Below are 24,769 nucleotides of genomic sequence, written 5' to 3' on the forward strand. Positions count from 1 at the left end.
GCAAAGAAGCGGTAGTGATGGATCCTGTTGTTGCCTTTTCTGATGGTAGTAAAAGTCGATCAAAAAAGGATATGATATTGAAGGATCCTTTTGGAGATAGCTTCTTCAACCCGCTAAGGCGTCCCCCAAATGTAGTGCGTCCTGAGGGAGCAGCTTGTTTCTGCTCAAACTTTTGAGGTGACACAGACTGAGGGCTCTGGATGGAGCTGGATAAAGAGCTGCTTTGCTCTTGAGAACTGTCTCCACACTGCTGCCCATCAAATGTATAATCAGTTTTACCTTCCCTGTAAACTTTCTCCTCTTTCTTAGGCAGCCATTTCTGTGCCAGATTTGAAACTGAAGACAGAGGGGACTGAGCAGCAGAGTTGCTGCCTATGATGTCCTTGGTTGCAGACCTGCCCTCTTCCTTCTGGTTCTCAGGAAAGTCATCTAAAGTTACTCTGGTCATCCCTCTCTTTAGATGATCTGCTACATCACTGGGCTTGATAACCAGAGGCTTAGGGGAGCCTGGGTTGATGACAGGGCCTCTCTGTGGAGATCCAGATCCTTGCCTTTGAGGAGATCCATCTACCTGCCTTACTGGAGAGCCCTTACAGATTCTTGGAGATCCACTCTGAGACCATTTTTCAGGAGATCCTTGTGGAGATGTGTAAACTCTCTGTGGAGATCCATGTGGTGAGGTGGTGGCATGTGCAACTTCTTTCTTCATAAGCAAGCTTTCTTTTCTTGGAGAGCCATCAGGTGCTCGTCGAGGAGAACCATCCCCTATTCTCCTAAGAATATCCTCTGCACGCTGTCTTGCAGAATCTTCTGTTTTTGTCTGGCTTCCGTGATCCATAACAACAGCAGGTAAGCTTGTGTCTTTAGACTCATGTGAACAACTCTTAAGTTCTGACTTTTTGAAGTGTGTTGCTGAAACTGTTGAAGTGGCAGAAGTAGACAGATTCTGCCTTGATGTAACAATTCCAACACTTGCTAGATCTTGACTCAATCTTGATGTTTTTGTGCATCCACCACCAGTAACACTTCCAACATTTGATACTCCACTACTTGAAGTTGTAAGGCCTATATCAGACATGAGGGATTTGGCCTTTGGGATGGTTGCAGTTTTAATCCAATCCCACGTGAACTGAAGTCCTGGCCTACCTTGTCCACATTAGCATAGACATCTTGATGATCTGTATAGCCAGCCCAAGATGACCTGTCTGGTGATGCACTCATGCGATTTTTCACTCTAGCTACCACTACCTTAGGAGAAGAGGACAGGTCCACTTTGACTTTGGCTGAAGAGGACGAGATCACATCTGACTCTCCCATTAAGGTGCTGTCTGCAAGGGAATAGTTACTTACTATGTCATAATCGATCTGGAATGGTAGGACAGATAAAGGCTGTAGTGCAAGAAGCATGTCTTGATACTTGCGATCAAGTACTGACTGGCTCAGACACAATATTGAGTTCTGCTCATAGAATCGTCCAACAATGCTCTCTTTTGTGCTGATGTAGCCCATCCAGAAATCTAGAAGGCGCAAGCTGAAATTAAAATAAACAGAATGTTAACTCAGTGCAGATTTACTTTAAATTTGAATGAATAATGTTGCTGCTTTTAGATCTGAATATAAAGAGGATATTTTCAGAATGTTTTACACTCCAGTTTTGTCTAAAAAAGTTACTATTAATTATTGTAAATAAAATAGCCACCTGCCTCATTTTATATATCCATCATCATGATTATTATTTCTGTACCTATTTACAGGCAGTCTTCAACTTACGACATTGTTCCGCTCCTATGTCGCGTCGTAAACTGATTTTTGACTCAGGTCGGAGCACACATACATACTGTACGTAAATAACATATTGTAAGCACTTATCCTATCCTAACATCTATCCTAACACAGTAATTATCAAAAAACACATATAAAATACATTTAATAATGAAATGAAATATTAAGTTTACGTTACGACATTTACGACGTAAAACCACTTAAGTCAAAACAAGACTTTATACAGTAAATGGGAGATGTGTCGTAACCACGAAACATCATAACTCGGGACTCACGTAACCCGAGGACTGCCTGTATACTATTTCAGTCCAATTGGCTACAAAAGATTATCACAATTATGAAAAGTAACAAAATACAGACAATGAAAACTTTTACTTTTATACTTTTAAAATTCTTCAAATATATTTGATGTTAATAAGCTTAAAATAGCATTAAATCCAACAGGTTTTATAACAGAAGTCATTGTGGCAAACACTGAATGGTGGTATTTAAAATATGAACATAATAAATATCTACAGTCCTAGGAAAAAAAAATCAAACAAGAATTGCTGATGATGTGCTTGAAACCTGCAAGCACATGTGCCTTTTTCATTCCCTATTCCCCACACTGTTGGTCGAAGAAGAATAAAACTGTTGTCTTCCATGAAAAAACAAAAAATAAACTTCAAAACACTAATACTTTACTTTCCAGCTTAATTCTAAATAAGTATGCTATAGAATGCTAAGCGTACAAAAACCACTTTAAAAAATAATTGGACTCACTTGAGAAGACCAGTCAGAAAAGCATAGAATTTCTGTTTGTGAGATATTACATTGGGGCGAACCTTCAGCTGCTTTACTAGATCATTTATGGCTCTGGTATAGGGTCCTGCAACAAAATAGTTATCAAGAACACAGTTATATCCCTGCACCTAGAGGACAGTAGACACACTATCATGACTTTAAAAATCTGTTTAAGTCAATCTTGGTACAGAATTATAGATATGCAAAGCAAGAAAGTATAAAATCTATAAATAATAAGTATTCATAAGGAAGATATATAAATGTTCCGCATTTGGACCTAGTTTTTAAAAGGTGGTCAAAACCCAAAACTTCATGTGTAGATACACTATCAAAACAATGCCTTATTAACAACACGTGCAACTTTCAAGAACTACTAATTAAGTTATACTCTAAGCAGTAATCTACTGAGGTTTATTCCTGTGTATTTCCAAACAAATCTGTGTTAAAATAAACATGGAATTTGAAAGGCAAGCTAATGATAGCAGGCATTTTGAGTAATTATTCAGCAACTCTTATTTGAAGTTTATGAGTAACTCAGGCGCTTCTCTAAACTTTTACTTCCCCTTGTTTTACATTCTTCCATTCCCTGTCTCAGCATTCACCAGATGCTAGTGGAAAATCCTCAAGTGTTATACACCAGATTTTAGAGGAAAATCCTCATGTGTTACATGCAACAAACTACTGCACTGAAAAACTCACCTATTTCAGCAGAGCTTTCAGCCACTCTCCAGGTGCTAATGTGAATTTTGCCAAAGATGTGGAAGCCAGTCAGGAAAGACTTAAGCCCATCATGCACTACCTGCTCAATGGCAGGGCACAGCATTGTTACCACAAGGGCACCAATTGCCGGTGTTTCTTGGAAACTGCCCAAACGAACCTAGGAAATAATTGCATCAAAAATAAATACCTGCTTGCATAAGGTCAAATCATACTGTTCTGAATCTTATAGGGCATTACTGTGATGTATTAAAACTATAACATCATAGATAATATATATCTATAATATATATGCTACTACATATTCCTATTCATAATTCATATTCATTATCATGCATCTCTCAAAAACATTCTTTTCAATAAATTTGTACTTGTATATCTGATAGTTAAGCGTAGTTAAGAATAGCTGTGAAAATGGTAAGGATTACCAAGCAAGTGGTGAAATACACATACATTTTTTTTCCAGAAATTACTTCAACACTCTTATACACTCTGTGTTTGTGCATGCATGAGCATTACGTGTACTTTAGGAAAACCAGAGATACTGGGGTTTTCTTGTTAAAAATAAAAAGGATTATTTTTTGTGGTTTTTGGTGTCAGGGAAGTGATGATGTGCATGAAATGGGGACAGTGACCTCGTGCTGTTTTAGGCAAAAAAACAAAAAAATAAAACTGTGGTTTTGTCAAATTTGACTTCTAAAAAAATTGGGATGTCAGAAACTCGGAACTGTACAGCTACTGGAAAATATGCAAGCTGTTCAAACCTTGTCAAATGGGTCACGAGCCTGAGCAAAGTGTCGCACAAGAGCTTCAGAAGCTTCTATCACCCCTCGCAGCACATCTGAAATCAACAGCTTCTATGTATATACTTATTGAACTACTGTGTCCACAGCATCTATTTGTACTATTATATCTACAGTATCTATTTATTTGTACTATTGTAACCCATTATTTGTACTACTGTGTCTACAGCATATATTTGTATTATTGTAGACATAGCATCTAATAATTTGGTCTGCTGTATCTATTTTTACTATCTGATACAGAAGCAAACTATAACATAGGATAAGTAACTACTGTAACTCAGGGCTTTCTGGAGACTTTATAAATAACTTATGTTTGTGTTCGTGAGTGTGTATATATAAATAGTGAGACTAAATATACATATGACTTGAAACAGTTAAAAAAAAATCAACACAGTTATATAATAATAATAAATGGAAAATTTGTAAAGCACATACTTACACTCCTAAGGAGTATGCTCTTAGCGCTTAAGAACAAGAACGAAACATGGACAGCATATGAGGCACAGCAAAGCAAATAACATATGAGCTACAAAAAGATAAACAACCCTACTAAACAAAGAATAAAATCAAATGCAGAAAAACACAAAGAGGAACCAAACAGTAAGAACAAGAGCTGAGAGAAACAAGATATTGCAAAAGGAAGGGTGCGAAAAAGGACTAGCATTATGGGAAAAGTCGTTAGGAGTAATGTTTACGGAAGAGGTGTGTTTTCAGTGCACATTTAAAGGATTCAATAGTGGGTAGGAGGCAGATATGGGAAGGGACAGAGTTCCATTGTTTCGCTGCACAATAACTAAAAATCCTGTGGACATATGTTGTTGTTGCGAAGTTAAAAACAGGTTTGCGCCGATGGAGGGACTCCTGGAAGAAACAGTGGCCAACCACTGGACAGGATTACAGGAGACTTGGAAGACTGCCTGCAGAGGCATTCTGGGAAAGAAAGAAAAACAGCACAAGGAATGGCTGACTTTAGGGACCTGGCAAAAGATAGAGAAAAGGAAAGAGCTGAAGCAGAAAATCAACTGATGTCCAGCAGGGAAAAGAAGAGCTCAGCGCAAAGTACTGGGAGATAAACCAAGAAGTGAAGAAGAGTGCAAGAGGCAACAAGAGACAGTTCGCACACAGGATGGCAGAAGAGGCAGAACAAGCAGCTGGGCAAAATAACACAGACTATACAAAATTACAACATTTTAAAGGAATCCTGAACCAGCCACCACCAACAACCACTTTGAACATTGCCCCAGCCGCCGAACAGCTCCAGGTGAACAGCAACCCACCAACCAAGGTAGAAATCATCAAAGCCATCAAGTCTTTGAATACTGCCAAAGAACCAGGCTCAGACGGCATTCCTGCAGAGGCACTCAAGGCTGACCTAACAGCAGCAGTGGAGATGCTACATCCCCTGCTGCAGAAAATTTGGGAGCAGGAGCAAATTCCAGCAGACTGGAAGCTTGGATATCTAGTAAAGCTACCCAAAAAAGGCGATTTTTGTGGATTTTGAGAAGGTTTTTGAGTCCGTAGACATGGAAACCATCTGGAAGCTGATCCAGCACTGTGGATTTCAACCAAAGTTCACTGCCATCATCCAGCGGCTGTATAATGACTCGACATGCCAGGTGATCCACAATGAGAAGCTGACTCACCCCTTTGCAGTGAGAACTGGAGTGAGGCAAGGTTATATGCTCTCGCCAACAATCTTCCTGATCGTCATGATCATCGATCATGAGAAGAACAACCTCTAACAGCAACCCGGGCGACTTTGCAGATGATATCAGCCTGTCATCTCACAAGCAGCAACACCTACAGACAAAACACTCGGCTCTTAGAAGAAGCAGCCATGACTGGTCAGACCATCAACATCAAGAAGACGGAGGTAATGCGGGTCAACAACAAGCAAGAAGCCCCACTCTAACTATGCTGGGAATGTATTACAGAGTCTGACCATTTCACCTACCTTGGAAGCATAGTCAGCAAAGATGGAGGTGCAGATGAAGATGTAGGAAGCCGAATAAATAAACCCAGGCTTGCATTCCACACCCTGCAACCTATCTGGAACTCCAAGGCTTTATCTCTACACACCAAGATCCACATTTTGAATGCAAATGTAAAGTCATTCCTTCTACATGGATCTGAGACATGGCATGTGACAAACACCATCACCAACAAGATTCAGACATTTGTCAACAAATGTATGCGCCACATCCTCAACATCAGATGGCCCGAGATAATCTCCAATACAGACCTGTGTGAAAGAACCAACAAAAAACCTGCCAGCCAAGACATCAAGAAGCGGAAGTGGGGCTGGATCGATCACACCTTGCCAAAGCCAGCTGACAATTTAACAAGACAAGCTCTAGGCTGCAACCCACAGGGGAGGCACAGGGTTGGGAGACACAGACAGAGTTGAAGGAGACCAGTCCACAGCGAGGCCAAGGCAGCTGGCATGACATGGTCACAACTGGAAAGGGACGCCCAGAACCGGGTCCGATGGCGTGGTGTAGTTTCGGCCCTATGCTCCGCTAGGGGTGATTAGTAACAAGATGATATGTTGTTGTTTTGGTGACAGGAAGAGTAAGGAGACGATCATCAGACAAGGAGTGGAGTTGTCTAGCTGGAACAACGCTAGAGCAGGTCCAGAAATCACGTAGAGGCTGTGTAGTCTATGAAGGAGCAGAAAAAGGTTGATGGTGTTGAATGCAGCAGACAGGTACAGAAGAGTTAAGGCAGAAAAATCACTGTCAAAGGCAGATAATATGTCGGTGGTCACTTTAATTAGAGTAGTTTTGGTACTGTGAAAAGGTCGATATGCTGAGTGAGCATGGGGGATGAGCTGGTGCTCTTTTAAGTAGGCCAAGAGCTGTGTCTAAACTACTTTCTCTAAGATCTTTGTGAGAAAAGACAAGTTGGAAACTGGGCGATAATTGCTCAGTACATTGACATCAAGCGTTGATTTCTTAAGAAGTGGCTTCACCAGGTCATTTTGAAACAAAGATGGGAAAATACCTGATGACAAGCTGACATTTACAATGTTTGTGATGGAAGGAAATAAAATATCTAAGCACTAAAGAAGGGTTGTGGGTATTGGGTCTTATATATTATATATAATTGAATAACCATAGCTTCAAGTCCAAATGGAGTGTCATAACAAAATGTATAACAGTAGCATCTTCCTTCACTTGTTTCATGTTTGAGATTATCACTTAGTTACAGCAGACATCTTACATATGGACTGAAATGTCACACAGGCAGACTCTATCTCTCACATGTGCCCACACACACACACAGACTAGCTGAAAAAGACTAAACATACTAGATTTCAAATCAATTGGAGACAATTCTGGTAAAACACTTTCTGAAGACTCTGAAGAAGCAACACTGAATTCCTGTGGTGGCATTTCATTGGACAACTGCAAAGTGTGAGAAGTCTCTTTCCCAGGATCACTTGTCTTTGTGTTATTTCCTCTTTCTGTGCATTCAAGATAATGAAGTATATTATTTTGGTTATTTGTCAAATATCACAAAAAACTATAAAAAAATCTCTCTTTTACAACAACATTGTTAAATATATTTCAAAATGTCTACCCCTAAACACTTAATCCCTCGTCTCTCAAGCTCCCAGGATCTAATCAAATGGGATGATAAGAAATAGCCATGTTAGCTGTAAATGAACCAGACACAACCATTTCTATTTGTTTTGTTTTTTTATGGGGAGGAGGGGAATGGAGGGGGAAATTAGCACAGATATGTACATATTTGTAATCCGATAGTCAGCTTAACAATTAGAGAGTCCTGGCATGTAGACTCGCATCAATCTGCATCATAAATTACTAAATTTTGTCAGTAATTTCATCTGTAGAATAATGAATAATCAATAATTACACTCATGCTCTGACATCACAAACTATTTACACCAATACCCTTTATATCTGACTACTGTTTACATCAAAAATCATACCGCACCAACTTCACAAAATGATTTGGGCTTTCCATAGCTGACATGATAAAGTAAAACCCATTTACCCTGTCACGGATCAGTCCGTGCCTCCTTTGTTTTTCGGCAATCCTGCCTGAGTTTAGTGAAAGGAAGTAGAGGAGGGAGCGGGTGACGTAGCCAGTGTGTGTGTGTTGCCCCTCTGCCATGGACAGGCAACTGTAGAGGTCGTGAACCCCACGTGAGTTTCAGACCTCACGTGCGGCTGGAAGAATGTCAGAAAAAGCATGATTGTGTGAGTGAAATGTTCACCAAATCGGTAGGGTTTGAGAAAAGTATTGAGTCGAGCATTCCCGCACGAGTTGTCAACTAAGACAGGCGAATGTAATTTGAGATAAAGAGAGTGCGGAATCAGTATAATTCCTTGCCTAGACAAGGTATGTAAAGTGATGTTTTAATATCTTTGTCTACCTCCATGTGATGTAATAATATGTGGTTGTTGAGATATTAATTAGCCCCATATGAATATTTAAAAGAGAATATTTAAAAGAATATAAGCGTTTCAGGAATTACCGGCGAGGAGGAAGTGCCGGAAAGAGGAATTATCGATAAAGAGAGATTCCGAAAGCAGCCGCCAAGACGGGTGATACCGGTACCTGTGTGAGTACCAACAGAGGAATTGGTGCTTGGACTTCCTTGCCAAGGAACGGAGCTTATGTGGAGGGACGAGTAAGGAGGACCCGCCGAAACGGATCTCTAACGACCGGAGGGCCTGGGAGCCTGGTATCTTCTCTCTTTTCTCAAACCCTACCGATTTGGTGAACATTTCACTCACACAATCATGCTTTTTCTGACATTCTTCCAGCCGCACGTGAGGTCCGAAACTCACGTGGGGTTCACGACCTCTACAGTTGCCTGTCCATGGCAGAGGGGCAACACACACACACTGGCTACGCCACCCGCTCCCTCCTCTACTTCCTTTCACTAAACTCAGGCGGGATTGCCGAAAAACAAAGGAGGCACGGACTGATCCGTGACATACCCCCTCTAAAAAATAAATATAGTTAATAGTGCAATGGCAAAGTCAGAGCATAATTTTACATCACTAGTGTTATTGTTAAGCATAATAAAAGTAAAATGATGGACGATTAACATACAGTAACATTGCAAATAAAATAAATCAATCAAAGATTTAATTAAAATGTCCTTGTTGAAAACAGTCAGCCAATAGCAACTGTCAATGAAAAGTAAAAGTTGTGCAAATGCGTTCTATCAATCAGTAAATTTAGAAAAGCTGTCACAAGTTCAACAGTCACAAATTTTTGTGAGCCTTACAATAAAAGGCTTATATGGCTAACAAAATATGTGTTTAATGCTCAGGCGGTTCTGCACAGAGGTAATCAACCTCCATTTCTTTATTGCTACCATTGACATTTTGTGCTGAAAATAAATGATGCAGAGTTTGAAATAAGGCAAACCTATGTTACACTTGGCAGCAAATAGGCACAAAGCTTCAGATGATGGTAAAAGACAATGCAAGGAAAAGAATGGGTTCTGCCCTCCACAGTTAACCACCCATAGTTCACTTTCCCTGACCTTTTCTTTACTTCAGACATATTCCTGATCCCTTTCTCTATGGTATTGCATATAGAAGGTGACCAACCACCTCCATCCACCATCTTTACCTTCCTTCTTAATTCATGTAACTATTCCTTCATATATCAAGTACCTATTCCTTCATATTTGAAATGTTTTTCAAAACTTGTACTGAATGTGCTAGCTTATATCTAATTTTACTGCATGAAAGCAAGTGGGGAAAATATGCAAATCAACCACTCAACTATATAACCAACCAGAATAAAGCATCCAACTCATTAATAAATGGTAAATACTTTTTTTTAAAAAGGAAATCAGTAAGGAACCATGTAAATTATACAAACCTTTCCGCACTACATGCAGTGTTAGAATGTCATTCTCTTCTAATTCCATAGCTGTGACCTCAGCTTGTCCAGACTGTCTCCTTGGTGAGGACTGAGGGGTGTAATTAGGTGAATGAAAAGATACCTCAGATGCAAAGCTGACACGCTTGGCACGATTCATTTCATCTTGTGATGATCCTTCTGCTGACTCACTTAACACAGGATTGGGTTTCTTTCGTCGCATTACTACTTTTTCTTGTGATACTTCAGGCAATACTTGCTCTACATGATGAGGTGGACATCTGGGTGGTGGATCAACAATAGCACATTCAAAGCCTTCCTCTGTAACCAGCACAGGGAACATGCCATCACATGCAATGGAGTGCCGATTTGGCCTTCGAGGAGGCTTTTCAGGAGGATTATCTGGTTCTACATCCAGAGACAGTGACCTTGCCTTCTGGTCCCTATCACATCTTTTTCGCAGACAAGACTTCAAAGGTGGTTTTCGATCTTTCAGCCACTGTTGATACATCTGGAGCTTTTCTTCATCTAATTCTTGACTGCTGCTATCAGCTTCAGAGCACTCTTCACACCCAAAGCATCTATGGTCAGTGTAGTCTCGAAGTGGATAATGACAGTATGAAGGCTCAGGGGATGGTGTCTTCTCTTCTTTGAGAGCATCGAGACGTTCATGTACCAAAAGTCCACTGGAGGAGCACTTAGCAGGCCTCTGGGTTGTTTTGCCTGTTTTTACAACTGTTTTCCCCTGGCTGCTAGATGGGTAAGCCTCATTAGCATAGCGATCCAGTCTGGATGATTGTTTAACAGGTGAACCATGACAAAGTCCTTCTCTACTGCATTCTTGAGCCTCACAGGCCTCCTCCTCCTCTCTCTCTGATAAGGTTTCACACTTGGAAACAGCTTCAGCAAGTCCTAGCTGAACATACGCACTTTCTAAATGTGGTGGTAGGAAGAGCAGGTGTTCTAGTTCTGGAGCCAGCCCTGTATATGAACGAGGTTCAACATAGTTTGGATCTATCCCTGATGAAGAACTCAAACTGCAATTACTTCCACTGGAATGTGGATCAGAAGATCTTCCTAAAGAGCCACATCTGCGGCGTCTTGGAGGTTGTGAAGGCTCTCTTGCACACCCACAATGACTAGATCCTGAAGAACGTGACTGAGATGACCGACAGCCATCATCAAGCACAGGAGTCAGAATGATGGGTATCTGAACTGGATCAAACAATGAAATACCTGAGGAGGATGACTCTCGAGATTTGGAAAGATGCCTGTTGGAGACTGATAGGAAACTAAGATCTGGTAATGACTGATGACTGTAAAAAGAGTTTATTCCAATCCGTGAAGGTGACAAACTAACAGTTCTTCTCATCTGCATCTTGAGGCGCTCTGCATGACTATCACGACACTCAGTGGCTGACTTGGCACGGGGAAGTGACGCCTGAACAGGTCTCTCTTTTTCATGTGATCTTGACTTGTGCTCTTCTTTTATCCTTAACTCATTCAGCATGTGAAAGAGGTCTGTCCCAGGAGATGAGGGTGATGTCTGCATGGAACGACTATTGACAGGTGGACCATCTTGTTCATCAATAGAGGTCTGGATCCCACAATCCAAGGTGTTGGGTGGAAATTGGGAAGAGAAATTCTTCTGGCCATGCCACAGCATTAGAGTCTGTGGTGAAATATCAGTCTGAGCTGTATATCTTGACTGTCCACACTGAGCATCTCGCCGCAGGTCAAGATAGAGACTTTTCTGCTTCTGTGTACCACATGATGGACAACTCATGCAATCTTCTTTAACAGGCTCCTGCTTGTGCGTAGTTTCTGCCTGTACGAATTGCTCCTGGAATAATATCTGATCAATTTTGCTGAGAGTAGTTGGTGAGGGAGGATTGGAGCCTGCCAGCATCTGCTGATACACCTCCAGCACATAATCTGAATGTCGCTTTTTGTGAAAGCTTTCAGCCATAGACTCTAGTGTACGGTTTGGCCTTTCTCTCCGAACTACTTTGACATCTTCAGAAGTGAGATCTGGTAGGCTATGTGACCGTTCATGAAGGTTTGGTTCTTTGCCAAGCTTGCGCAGATTTTTGACCTGTTTCCATGTAGTCAAGTTACTGCTGCGTCTCAGTCCTGGCCTGCGTGCACCACTGGAAGCATATAAATCTCCACTGGACAAAAGAGTCCCACAAAGTGGTGACAACTTACAGTGACTAGAACATGAGTGGCGAGAAGAGCCCGGGCTTTTTGTACTGTTGGACCTATCCAGCAGATATTCTTGCAGTGCTTCTAAGCAGATTCTTCCAGGATATCGTGATAACAGCATATTTCTAACAGGGTGATATTGGATAGGAGGTGGTGCTGCAACTGGTGTAGGCTGCTGTTTCTCTTTGTCATCCTGAAACTGGAAACTGTTGGAGCATTCATCTTCTGCATCACCTGCATTCGAATTGTCAGACTGTGTTCCACCTTGGCATTCATCATGAGAAGATGTCTGCGAAGCATATGAGATGTCACTTTCTGTTGTGCTCCTCTGTTCCTGTGATCCATTGAAGGACAAAAAGTATGCATCTTTACGAATGCAGCAATCCACCGTCAAATTGGCATCAGCAGAAGATCTACTATTTGACATATCCCCTGTGTGCCCTTGATGAGACAAACTATCAACAGACACATTCTGTTGCTGCTGTTGTGTTTGTTCTGTAGGTGGGGGAGAAGGTGTAAAGAGGGGGTCATTGCTGAAGTTCAGCATATCACTTGAGCACATCATTTCTCGCTCACTTGAAGAGATCTCCATGGATGTGCGACTGCCCGACATCTCAGATTCATATGGTCCTAAGTACATCTCAGCTTGTAACAGGGAGTCTCGGAGTCCACCAAACTTTGTATAACTACCATTCAGAGAGTGTGGGAGAATTATTTGCTCTCCTGAAGCACCTTGTTCCACCTGTCTGGTTGGTTGATGAAGATTAGTGTCAAATGGAACACTGAATTCATCTTCATAGAAATAATCACTGTTGAAGCAGCCTTCCTCACTTGGCAATGAGGATCTATCCTTGCGGCTGCACTCACTGTCTGATAAGGATGTGTCTATACCCTCTCTGGACTCTTGACCTCCTTCACTCTGCACGTCATTTGAGAAATAGCCACTTTCTGGTCGTTTTTTCTTTCCCTCTGACTGACTCTTTGTTGGTGACATATCTCTCCATGTTGTCAAGATTGCCATTTGAGGAAATGCAGAAGCCAATTCTGGTGGCAGAGTTGTGTTCTGCTGAACAACTCCAGGAAAAGAATTCTTTCTTTCCATAGGGTTTGTGATTAAGTCAGTTTTTATTCGCTTTATGCTTTGAAAATTTCCATCTACCCCTCTGTAAACAGTACCAATTTCATGGAATGGATTTGTACGAATAGGGCTTCTATTTTTAGGTTCATATGTGCCTTCATCTACATTCTCTTCTTTGTTCTGATTTTGGGGGGAAATATCTACAAGATTCTTCCGATCTTTCGGTGGAGAAACATCTTTCCAAGTTGCCATATTAACGGAGTGAGGAGGTTTCACAGGAAGAGAATTAGGATGATTTCTGATTTCTCGGCGAGAGATTAGGACTCCTGTTCCCATGCGAATAACGGGACCATCCGTAATTTGAAACTTCTGATCAAGTTTCACTCCATTACGAGAATCACTACCACTACCATTACATTTAGAGAAGGTATCAGTAGAATCCTTTGATATGATTTCTGGACTGGACTTGCTGTTGGCATTGCCGCTTTCTGCCATGGCTGTGGTGTCCGTTCTGATTGATGTAGGTGGAGAGTAGTCCTTCCACGTTCTCTGTTAAACAAATAAACACAATAAGATTATTAATAGGTTTTATATTACAGAGCTGTAACATGCTTAGACATGCATCTTCACACAAATGCACATACAATCAAATAATATGGATGTATGAAGCCTGTATGTGAACACACACATGTGGACACATACACAAATACACATACAATGGATACAAAGTTTCCTTATATATACTCTTTCTTTATTCATAAAGGAAAAAGAAATCACACAGAAGTTTATTTATTTACCCTCTGAATCACACCTCCAGTATATACATATGCAGAAGCAAAGTAAGAAAATTACACACGGAACAGTATGTGTCGCTGTCTTTACATCAAAAAGTGGGAAAATTGTCAATGAGCTAAGATCCAAAACTTGTAAAGATACAGCAATTCAAGACATTCTTCAAACTTCTTCTAAAATTGTGAAGTTACTGAAGAATTAAACAGCTAAAGAGTATAAGTAGCTACAATTACCAAAAAGAAAAAAAAATGTAACATCACAAATCATTAATGCAAAGTTTATTTTTAAATGTATCAAAACAATTAGTCCAGTGTATGTTGATAAAATAACTGTTTGGGTATACTCTATAAAGAAGAACACTTCTATCTGAATATATTATTCTTTTATTGGAAAATAAATATCAAAATTTTGATGCTGGGAAAAGCATTTCCTGTAAATGCTTTCTATAATGATAATATTGCTAATAAAAAAGAAAATAAACACAAAAGGCTAGGGTTATCAAACAGCAGCAGCCCAGACACAGTTAATGGGAGGATAGCATGACTCAGACATTCTGGTGACTAAGAGGCAATATTAGGCATGAGCCTTCAACCTAATTCATTTGCTTTCTTCCAACCCTTCCCACATTGCTGCATTCAACTGTATGCATGTATACTTCTTCTAAGATCATTTAAATGTTTATGGAATTGATATCTTCTTTTACAGGCAAGATCAACAAGTAGTACAAATATATTACAAATCAAGTCTTTCTTGTAAATTCATGCATACACATGCATACAAACACACGCATGCACACACACATGAATGCATGCAGACATGCAAAGATATATAAGTATATCCATATATGAAACTGCATGAAAATATATCACCATGTATAAAAAAATTTACATTTTTTGCTCTCTTTCTCTCGCATTCATATGCTTGCATGGATGTATCTATTGTCACCAGCTTAAAATGAAAACAAATAGAAAAAGTATCCCTTTATAATGATTTAAAAAGTCTTCCAACTTCTATTTTAGTTTATAGCAAGGTCAGCAATTGGCCCAGCAAGCAAAATAAATTATATATTTACATAAAAGTTTATCTATGGAAGTGTGGAAGCCACAGAGTACCATAAACAGTTTAAATTTTCTTCTAGTTGCACTCACTTGGTTATTTCCCTTCTTATCACTTCCTTTTCTTTGTACTGCAGGTATGTGCAAGATACCCATTTTCCAACCTTAATTTCTTTTTACTCAAGGCACACGATGGGAGAGAAGGCTGTTAATCATTTCTCTATAACCCTAGAGGCTACAGTCATTGACTTTTACTATGTTTACCTTTTACTTTGAAAACGAAAAAGAATTTTATTGCTAGATGTTGCACCTAGAATCATATATGGAGCTTGTTCTTTCTAATGCTTTTCAAAGTTCCTCCTTTTTTGTGGGGCAGGAGTGATTTATGAGGGGAAGGGGTACTTCAGCAGTAGTAATTGTTGTGTGAAAATTTGGGAAAGCTAAACATGTAAACCACAACAGATCAGTTTTTCTTTTCCCTTTCCCTGATGAGTCTCTCAGCTTCTCCCTTCTCACCCCATCAGTTTTCCATCCCTGCTTTCATGATCACATTTCTTCACCCACATCACTTCCCCATCTTCCTCTGCCTGTGCCAGATGAGTCATGGCAGGTAGGAGGAACAGGCAGACAAAGACAAAGCAATGGCAAGGAAAACCATTTTGTTGGGAAATGTCCTAGCAAGATACATACCCTAAAGACTTCACAAAAACAATAGATGATATCATGTAGCTAGTTTGTTAAATAACACTTTACTATATGTCTAAAACAACGGATTAGTTATGGAAGAAACATCTTATCTGGCCTTGTTTTTAAGTAATATTAGGCAATAGTTCATTAGAGTTCACACATGCAAACTGTAAACCTAGACCAACAAGAATTCTAGTTTTTATTTTTCATTGTTTGAGATCAGAAATTATTATAAGCACTATCTTTCTGGCAAGAAATGTATTTGTGACTCTTTAACTGTCTTTATTTTAGCTAAGTCTATTTCTGAGACACTTTCATGGGAAAGAAAAAAATACAGTTTTATAATGTCATTTGCATTTCATGTGTGCACATGCAAATGTATGCATTAGCATATATCTAAATTGGAAACAAAAATTAATGAGTAAAGAATATGTTTAAAGGAATGGCCAAATAAAGGGTAAGTGAGTTATGTTAATGACTTGTTTTATATTAAAATTCTTAGTATACAGCAAATGTCTTTATTAGAACTAGGTGGTAGCTCAGTTCAAATTTTACTTAGTGATGTAGTCATCTAAATAATTGTTAGTCTCATCGTCTAAAACTAATATGCCTATTATTTTCCTGAGGGTGGGGAGGAGTGATTGGCTCAGTTTCAACATGCAGAATAAATGACTGTGAAATATTCATTGTAACTTTACCTCTGCCAGAGATCTGAACTAGAATCACCTTGCAACAACAACCTGCTCAAGAGTCAAAAATAAACACATTAAAAGCATATGGTCTGCTCAGAGTTAAGCCTCAAATTCACAAATAATTATGCATACGTGTACATGTATGCACGCACAAACATGTACTCATGTGTATGCACAGTCATACATACATATACCCAGCTCATTTTCTAATGCAGCTGCTACTACAATGTATCACACACACAGAGAGACTTACTCTTTGGGAAATGAAAAGCAAGAGTTAAAACCTAATCAAATAAAGTCTATTCAGTCTTCATCAAATCTGGCAGGAATATTTCTATTGATGATGGCTCATTTGTATGCTATGTCTGACTTTGGATGCTGCTCTGAAGCATGTTTATTTTTTCATGTTTTTCTATGTTCTAAGATGTTACAAATGAAAAAATGTTATGCAGAATACCTTTACCATGCAGAACGAACCTAGACAAGGTAATGTGAGAATATATGAAGAGGGGGAAGAGGGGTGGGGAGGAAGGGGAAGTGAGCCAGTGGCATGGCCCTTGTACCACAGCATGTTTTGTTTTTTTTTAATTTTCCCCTTTCACTACAAACAGCGGCTCTTGCCTCATATCTATTGGTTCCCATGATGGGCGTATGCACTGTGCCCTGACAATTAGTGACCACCTCAGTACCTGGCTGATACTCTATAACAGGGTGAAAGGAAGAAAAGCTAGGAAATACATATACAAGCTCAAAATTTGCCAAAGATAATATTTAATATTTTTTGTTGTCTCACAGTAAATGCTATGCTAAAACAACGGAGTGGGCACAGGCAGCATCTATACCAGGTATAACACCCTTCCCACTTGGCACAGTACTAGCTCATGTCAAGCCTTATACCAGGGAGGAAAGTTGATCAGTAAGCGCACACCAAAGAGAGCAACTTGGCTTGTCAGGCTGCAACAGTTTTGAAAGCTAGGTTGGGTACTGCCATATTCAGTAACACAGTGTAGCTATCTTACAGGTAATGCCAGAATGAAGTGGTAGCCAGTGCAGCTCTCCAAGAAGCAGAGTAATATGGTAAAACTGTAAAGCTCATTGAGGCTTAGCATTAAGGCAGAAGAAGGACCAGCAAGTAAGAAGTTGCACTGTCAATCAAGACACTACAAATCAGACAGGCGTATTAGTAAATTCAGGTCTAACATGGATGATTACGCAAAACCTACGATCGACTTCAAAGTTTGCTGTGATGCTCTTTAAAATAAAAGTGATGTGTCAATAAGACAACAGTACTGAACAGGCAATTACTGCCCTGGAAAAGAATGGAGAAGAGGCCATATCAGACGAGTTCATGCTCATAATTTGAATAATCTTTGACTTATCATCATTCATCATGAGATTATTTGTAGACATCAATGCAAGATTTGACAAAGCTGAGAAAGGGGATATGGACACTTGGAGACGTGTCATTCACAAACATTTGATATTACATGCTAAGCTGGTGAGTTAAAGGACAAATTTAGGGTTGGACTTGGTGAAAGTAGAAAAACAGATGGGTATCATCTGAATGCATGAGACATTATCCATCAAGCAGATGAATGAAAGGACCAAGTGCTTGGGCTCAGAAAGTGGACCAAACAGGCCACAGGACTAAACCTTGACACAGCCCTTACCTTAATGCTACACACTTGGATGTAAAATTCTTAACATTAATAGACTGAATATGATTGAATCTTGAAGCAGCTCTAACCCTTAAACTACACATTTAGATGTACAACTCTTAATGTTAAATGACTGAATATGGCCAGCTAGACAAATAACTTGCCATATTATCTTCCCTTCCTCTGTCTCTTGATCCTGCATGGTTTGAGTCCATATTTTCACATTGTTTTTCCTTTGCTTTGCTATTTTTTAATCCCTAAACTCCATGTCTACCATTGTGATAAGCAGGTATATTTTAAATAAACCACTGTTACATTTAAATTAATGAATAAACTTCTAGTCCATGAAGCATGTTCTTCGGTGAACATTTAAATACAGTTTGAGAAGTGAACGATATACTGTTCATAAAATTACTCATCAAAGACCAAATACACACACACACACAGGTTTAGTATACATATATACTTTTTACCCCTGCAAAATGGATATGCTACAGATGAAGATGTGAAACAGCATTTTCAGAAACGTGGTGTTAAAGTCAGTCACAAATATGAATTAGATTTGCTCCTCTGTCCACAACTCACAAATGACTATTTTCTTCCTGAAAGAACTGATCTGTACTTTAACATAAATTTAGCATGAACCTAATAAAGATGGGTGATCACAACTTCAAAGGTTGATGCAGATACTGTAATACTGTAAGCATTATTATCATATCATAGTTTAAAACCACATACACTACGTCTCTAATCCTGTCTCAGATGCATTGCATTATACATCCAGACTTGGTTCAATCTGAAGCTGCGGGATATAAATTGGCCAAAACTGTCATCTGGGGTAAATTATACTTGAGCAACCTTCCTTTCCTTCACCAAGCTCCTACTTTCACTATGAGAGAGGCACCTGCTTTAACATTATGCTTGGACATTTAAAGTCTGTTATGGAAGCAGCAAAGCAGTTTGCCATCCTCTGCCTTCTTCTTGTTACTATTCACCCCCGTGCAGCATAGGGCCGCAAGTCCTCTGCCTGCCACTCTTGTATGCTTTAAGCATTGCCTTTGCCTTGATGCTGTATGGCTGCCTTTGATCAATACTCCAGCAGACTCACAGCAAAATGGCACAAAATCCATCCTTCCATATGGCACACAGGAAGAGCTTTTTTTCCCTGTCACTTGTACATGGTGCAAATTCAATACTGAACATTTCTACCTTGAGTACCCTCCTCTCTCAACCTTTAGTAAGTTCTGCATAATGTCTTTCCCAGCCTTTAATACCCCCTTCTTCCTGCCAATCCCTCCCTCCAGAAAAAAATGTTCACTACTTTGACCTACATACATGAATACATATATTTTAGTACTGCGTTTTCAATGCCATATACCAATGAAACTGCATAACAAATAGATATATCATTTAATATTACAAACAATATTAACTGATCTCACCGCAATGTACTGATTCTACCCAGAAACCTTTTTTTTTGAAGATTATATAAAGAAAGATTAACTTTCCTTGCATTGTGCATATTATTTGAGCCATATTACCTGTTATGCATGTTATAAGTTCTAGATAACACAAGCTTTAATTTTTTTTATTAGTGTCTCATATAGGCTTGCAATGGTCTCAAAATTATTTCAACTATTTTATCCAACAGGAACATCATGGCATCTCAAAGAGTTGCTTTTTTTCAAAACTATTAAAAACTGGGTGATCTGGGATTTTTAATTTAAAACACTTATGCATAATGTGTAATTCACACATTGCATAATCTTAAGCATAAACTACAAAGCTGATGCTGAATGCAGCAAAGTAATTAGAACCTGAAACTCATTATTAAATAAAAATCTGTGATCTTAATTAAAATTACACTACCAACATTTACCTACATTACTTCAAATAATGCTTTATGCGTGTTTACTGGCAGAGATAACTATATGGGTTTTCCCTAAACATCATTAATATGACAATGTTACAACTTCAACTACAACTTCACCATAGCTTTGATTTAAAATATCAAATTCTAAAAAGCAGATTTCAAAGTAATTTAACACAGATGGCCATGTAGGTTTCAAACACTTAATATTATTTTTAAATCAGCCTTACCATAAAATTTATTCTGTAATACACATGAGGATTGAGCTCTTCTGTTATGCACTCATTCAAACCTCTTCATGTGACTTTACTATAAAGTTTACATATGCATTATTGGAAACTTGCTATTAAATGTTGTATTTCAAGTTGGTTGTCAAAAGTAAATTTTTAATGATGAAGAAATACACCGCAATTCCTAAGAAGGTAAATGAATCTGTGTTTGCAAAAGTTGTTCATTTACAAATATGTAAACTTCTGCATGGATGCATGCATACACATGAATGCAGCACCCACCCATACAGAGCTAACTCACATATAGTGCCTGTGGCCTTATCTTTAGCATCTGGGCTGCACATGATTGGCACTTATGTCAGCTGTGCCACATCAAGAATCAATACCTATGACCTTGAAGATGGCTACCCATCTCCTGGTCTACAGCCTTATGCCCTCCTACTTACAAAAAGGAAACCCCATAATTAGATTCCTGTTCTTATTTCACTGTAGAATGATCTACACATAGTCTTATCATTCAAACATCCTGCTAAATTTCCTTATCCTTTTTTTTTAAAAACCCTCATACTTCTGTCTTGTTGGGTAATTAGTTACTTTATAACATGACAACTTTGCTCAATAGCACAATATGTACAGATACAGTACCTTATATTTAAACAAAAATTATGAATACATTTTAACATTAGTTGTCTTAAAGTCCACATGCTACATACAAAAAAAGGGAACAATTTAACAGCATGTTCACTCATTTACATGCATTTTATATATGATATTTGGTGTATATTGCCTCTCACACACCAAGTCTCAGCATGCTCTGGCTAAAAGCACATCCAACAGACATGCAGACACAGGCAGTATTACATATATCACAAGAATTTAAAAACAATTTTTCAAAATCTTACTAAAAATCTCAACATTTTAAAAGCTGGAGAATAATATCCACAGAATCTTTGTACGTGCTAAAACTGTAAAATGGATAGCTTTTATGTAACAACTGCTGTTTCCTCTCAAAAATGTACAGCAATAGTAAGAAACAGTTTTTTCTCTTGTGTTTTTATCTTTGCATATTTCATAAAATCATTCTAAAAATAATTTTAAAGCATAGTAATATTTACATCAGAACTTATTTTCTAAATAATCTGTAGATATTTGTGGAATTTTTTTACACTTGTAGGAATAGCTACAATTCCATTGCTGTTTATAAGGTAGATAAAAAGTTAATATGTATGAAAGTCCTTGTGTTCCTAACAAATGTTATTATTCCAAAATGCTGCTGCTTACTGCTACATTAGATCAGAAAGAATGTGAAATTGCATACAAAAAAACAACAGAACTCCTTTATAATGGTTTTTTTTGCCCAATATGTGTGCATAATCAATTTTCATACTGTGAATTATGGCAATTTTATACACTATTTTTATGTTAAAATTACAAAGAACAGATTCTGCATGAGCAATCCTGTCTCCAAGTTGAGATTTACTTTGAGAATGGTTGTAAAAGATCATGTATTAAGTGCATAATTAAGATGCTGCTGTTAGATATATGTGTGATAATTTTATCATACCTCTATATCATACCATGAGCTTTGCTGGTTAGCTCATTCTGTTTTTACAAGACACCAGTAGCTTTTTACGATGTTCTCGTTAAGTGGTTCTTTTTATCTTTTTTTTTTTGGTATTGGGAACAGATGGAGGGAGAGTATGAGAGAATATTTCTGTTTAAAGCTTTCTTCCTCATAACTGTGCATGAGTAAGAAGGCACAGTTACCCATTACATGTACGCCTGCACATCTAATCCTTTGCAGTTTCATAAACTTGTTGTACTTCTGTATTCTATTTGTCTACTCCTCTTCGTGCATCAGGTTGCACATAAGGCCCTGACCAGAGTCCGCCGACAATGTTGATCGGCTGAAACCCCCTTCAGGTGACCCATTTCTGTATTGCAGGACAGCATATTTCAACTTCTGGTCTTAATTTTGCTGTGAAATTGTTCCCTACCTTTTTTTAAATCTTCCTCTTTGTCTACCACATTTCAAATGTAGTTAAGATTACATGAACAGTTTAAACGGGGCTAAGAAAGCATGACACATATTTGACAAAATTTGTAAGAAAAACATAAAAATGGCATGCAAGGAATGCAAATAAACACAGAAATTTAAAGGATTAAAGTCAACATCATTTTCTGCAAGGTAAATATTCAGAATGATACATGAATCAATTAATAGTAAAATTGCAAAGATTATATAAAACTTGCCTTGGGGCTTCCTGCTGTGACAGATCTTGGAATAGCACCAGTTACGTTTTCATTTGAATCCATTGTTAGGCCTAGACAGAAACCTCCTTGGTTTGCCGTCTGCATAGCCCTTTTCTCTCCACGTGTCCTGTAAAACAAGATGGAAAAAAATTAAATGATGCAAACAGTTTTTATTAACGGTTTGATCTTGTAATAATATAAAGATCACAATACAAGAAACCTGATCTAAGCAGAAAGTATAATACTGTACAGGGGCCCTATTCTCTTTGTCTTGCTCCTCAGCTTTCTCTTACTAATCTTTGATCTAGTTGTCTGTAAATACTTTTTGCATCTGCTTAGCATGAAAACAAAGTATGTTTTAAACAAAAAACAAAACAATTTCAAAATAGATAAGAAAATTTGATGCATTAATATTGCAACTATTAGTATTAAAACAAAAACTTTGCTTCAAAGATGTGTGTCAGTTACAATCATCTACTTGTCTTCAGCTTAATCCCTTTTCTCTAATAACTGCCTACACTCAAAATACAAAGCAATGCTACTTGCAGAATCCCAGTTTAACACTAACTTGTGTTAGATACTAAGGTCACTGAATAAACTACTTTTTTCCAAATGCACTAATCTAAATCTGTAACAAGAGTCATTTTTACTTACACATTTACAATGTAAAAAACAAGAACTTTGTATCATAGCGTTTTCACCAAAACTAAGCAGAAATAATGGTATTGCACAATTCATATCAATTACACATTTGCACACTCTCCTATATTTTCATTAGAACTCTTGCACTGGATTTATACTATAGTTTATTTTCATCAACCAATATTAAAATCGATATGGACATTAGTATGACATGTAGGAATAACAAAAGTGCAGCTCTAGATTTATTTCCACATTGTCAGTCTAAATTTCTGAATATGAAAACTTGCAAACATATCCTAAAGACACCGTGACATAAAGAGATATACAAGATATTAAAATGTTTACATCAAAATTATCCTGATGACTTTAGTTTTCTCCACTTATTGACTGATTGGAGCTGAAGCTCTTTGGCTGTTCTCTTTCGCCCCCTGTCTCTATTGTGTATGCAGGCACACTGCATGCACACATAAATGCACGTACATTTGCATGTACTTATTTCAGATTGTCATAGATGATTATTATTAACAATGTCTCATGAAAACTGTGCTCTAGGTGATGAGTGACACTGTTATCCATATCTCTAAGACAAGAGCAACATCTAGGCTACTATGGTGGTGGGGGTCTTTTAAATTACTCATCAAATTCAGAAATGTAAATAATCTTTACCGTCAGTAGACATTTCAAAAAGTGTATAACTACATCTGATGACCTAGGTTCTTACAGATAAATGTGCCTAAGACTTGGCAACTTCTAACCACCGGTTTCTTATAATTTTGAAACTGTAGAAAACCTTTTAAGTTTAGCTGTTTTGCATTTTTAAAAAAGTGTAATGAGACTTCTTCGTGACGCTTACTTGAAAAGCTGGCATATGATTTTTCTGGCACCATCCCATCTGCATCTTCCATTTCCCCATCCAACAACTCAAAAATATGACTATGAAATGTCGTCTGCTAAAACAGCCGATTAGTATTCTTCGGGACCACACTTCATTTACTTACCTTACATTCTAAAACACTTAAAAGATTGAAGAAATCATTCCAAAAGATAGATTCATCGATGCACCACGCTGTTCTGGCACCCTCTATCATCCGCCATGTTTCTTAGAGGCTGATTATCATAATCGTCTCCCACTCTCACCTCAGGAGCTTTGCCGCGGTCTCGATCGACCCATTCTCGAAAAAAATAAAAGTATTTCCCGATCCGCAGTATACAGATGTTTGGAGAAAGTCGTGTATCTTCAAATGACGTTAGGAGAACTATCTTAAGACTAATGAGATTCTAAATAACTCAACAAATTTGTAGACTTGCTAGCCCAAATATTCTACTTGTACAGCAAAAGCCTTCAAATGTTTATGCTAGACAAGCGCCATCTTGATTTAATCATAGCATCAAGAGACCTCCAGAGTAGTGTCCCGTGGAATGTTGTTGTCCAAACAGTTGAAAGTCGTTTAAAATAATAACACCACGTCTGCGAGTGTAATAGGTGGGCGTATTTTAAACGGTTAAAGAATGAATTGTAAGTTTTAAAAAAAGTCTTGCTCAGCAGATTAATAACTGTTGTAAGATATCACTCTCACGGGGTGCGAAAGATACACCTTCTTCAAGCGTAAGATGCTCGATCAGTGCCAATATATATAATTTAATCTAT

The 24,769-nt window shown here is 38.3% G+C and overlaps 1 protein-coding gene across 2 annotated transcripts; it reads right to left on the reverse strand.

Moving 5' to 3' along the window:
• Window positions 1-918: 918 nt before the first annotated feature.
• LOC112556346 lies at window positions 919-24,654 on the reverse strand. Of its 2 annotated transcripts, XM_025225261.1 has the most exons (9): window positions 24,120-24,654; window positions 22,480-22,606; window positions 16,475-16,516; window positions 9,960-13,791; window positions 7,399-7,554; window positions 4,047-4,123; window positions 3,265-3,442; window positions 2,545-2,650; window positions 919-1,531 (listed from the first exon to the last, which is right to left on the reverse strand). In XM_025225261.1, the coding sequence occupies exons 4-9, from the start codon at window positions 13,735-13,737 to the stop codon at window positions 1,066-1,068; spliced, it is 4,761 nt and encodes a 1,586-aa protein (XP_025081046.1). In that variant the 5' UTR covers window positions 13,738-13,791; window positions 16,475-16,516; window positions 22,480-22,606; window positions 24,120-24,654; the 3' UTR covers window positions 919-1,065. The 2 variants fall into 2 exon arrangements, with proteins under 2 accessions (XP_025081046.1, XP_025081045.1); XM_025225260.1 differs by lacking the exon at window positions 16,475-16,516.
• Window positions 24,655-24,769: the final 115 nt, after the last annotated feature.

Source organism: Pomacea canaliculata, linkage group LG2 (genome assembly GCF_003073045.1).
Source record: "Pomacea canaliculata isolate SZHN2017 linkage group LG2, ASM307304v1, whole genome shotgun sequence".
Taxonomy (NCBI): Eukaryota; Metazoa; Mollusca; class Gastropoda; order Architaenioglossa; family Ampullariidae; genus Pomacea; species Pomacea canaliculata.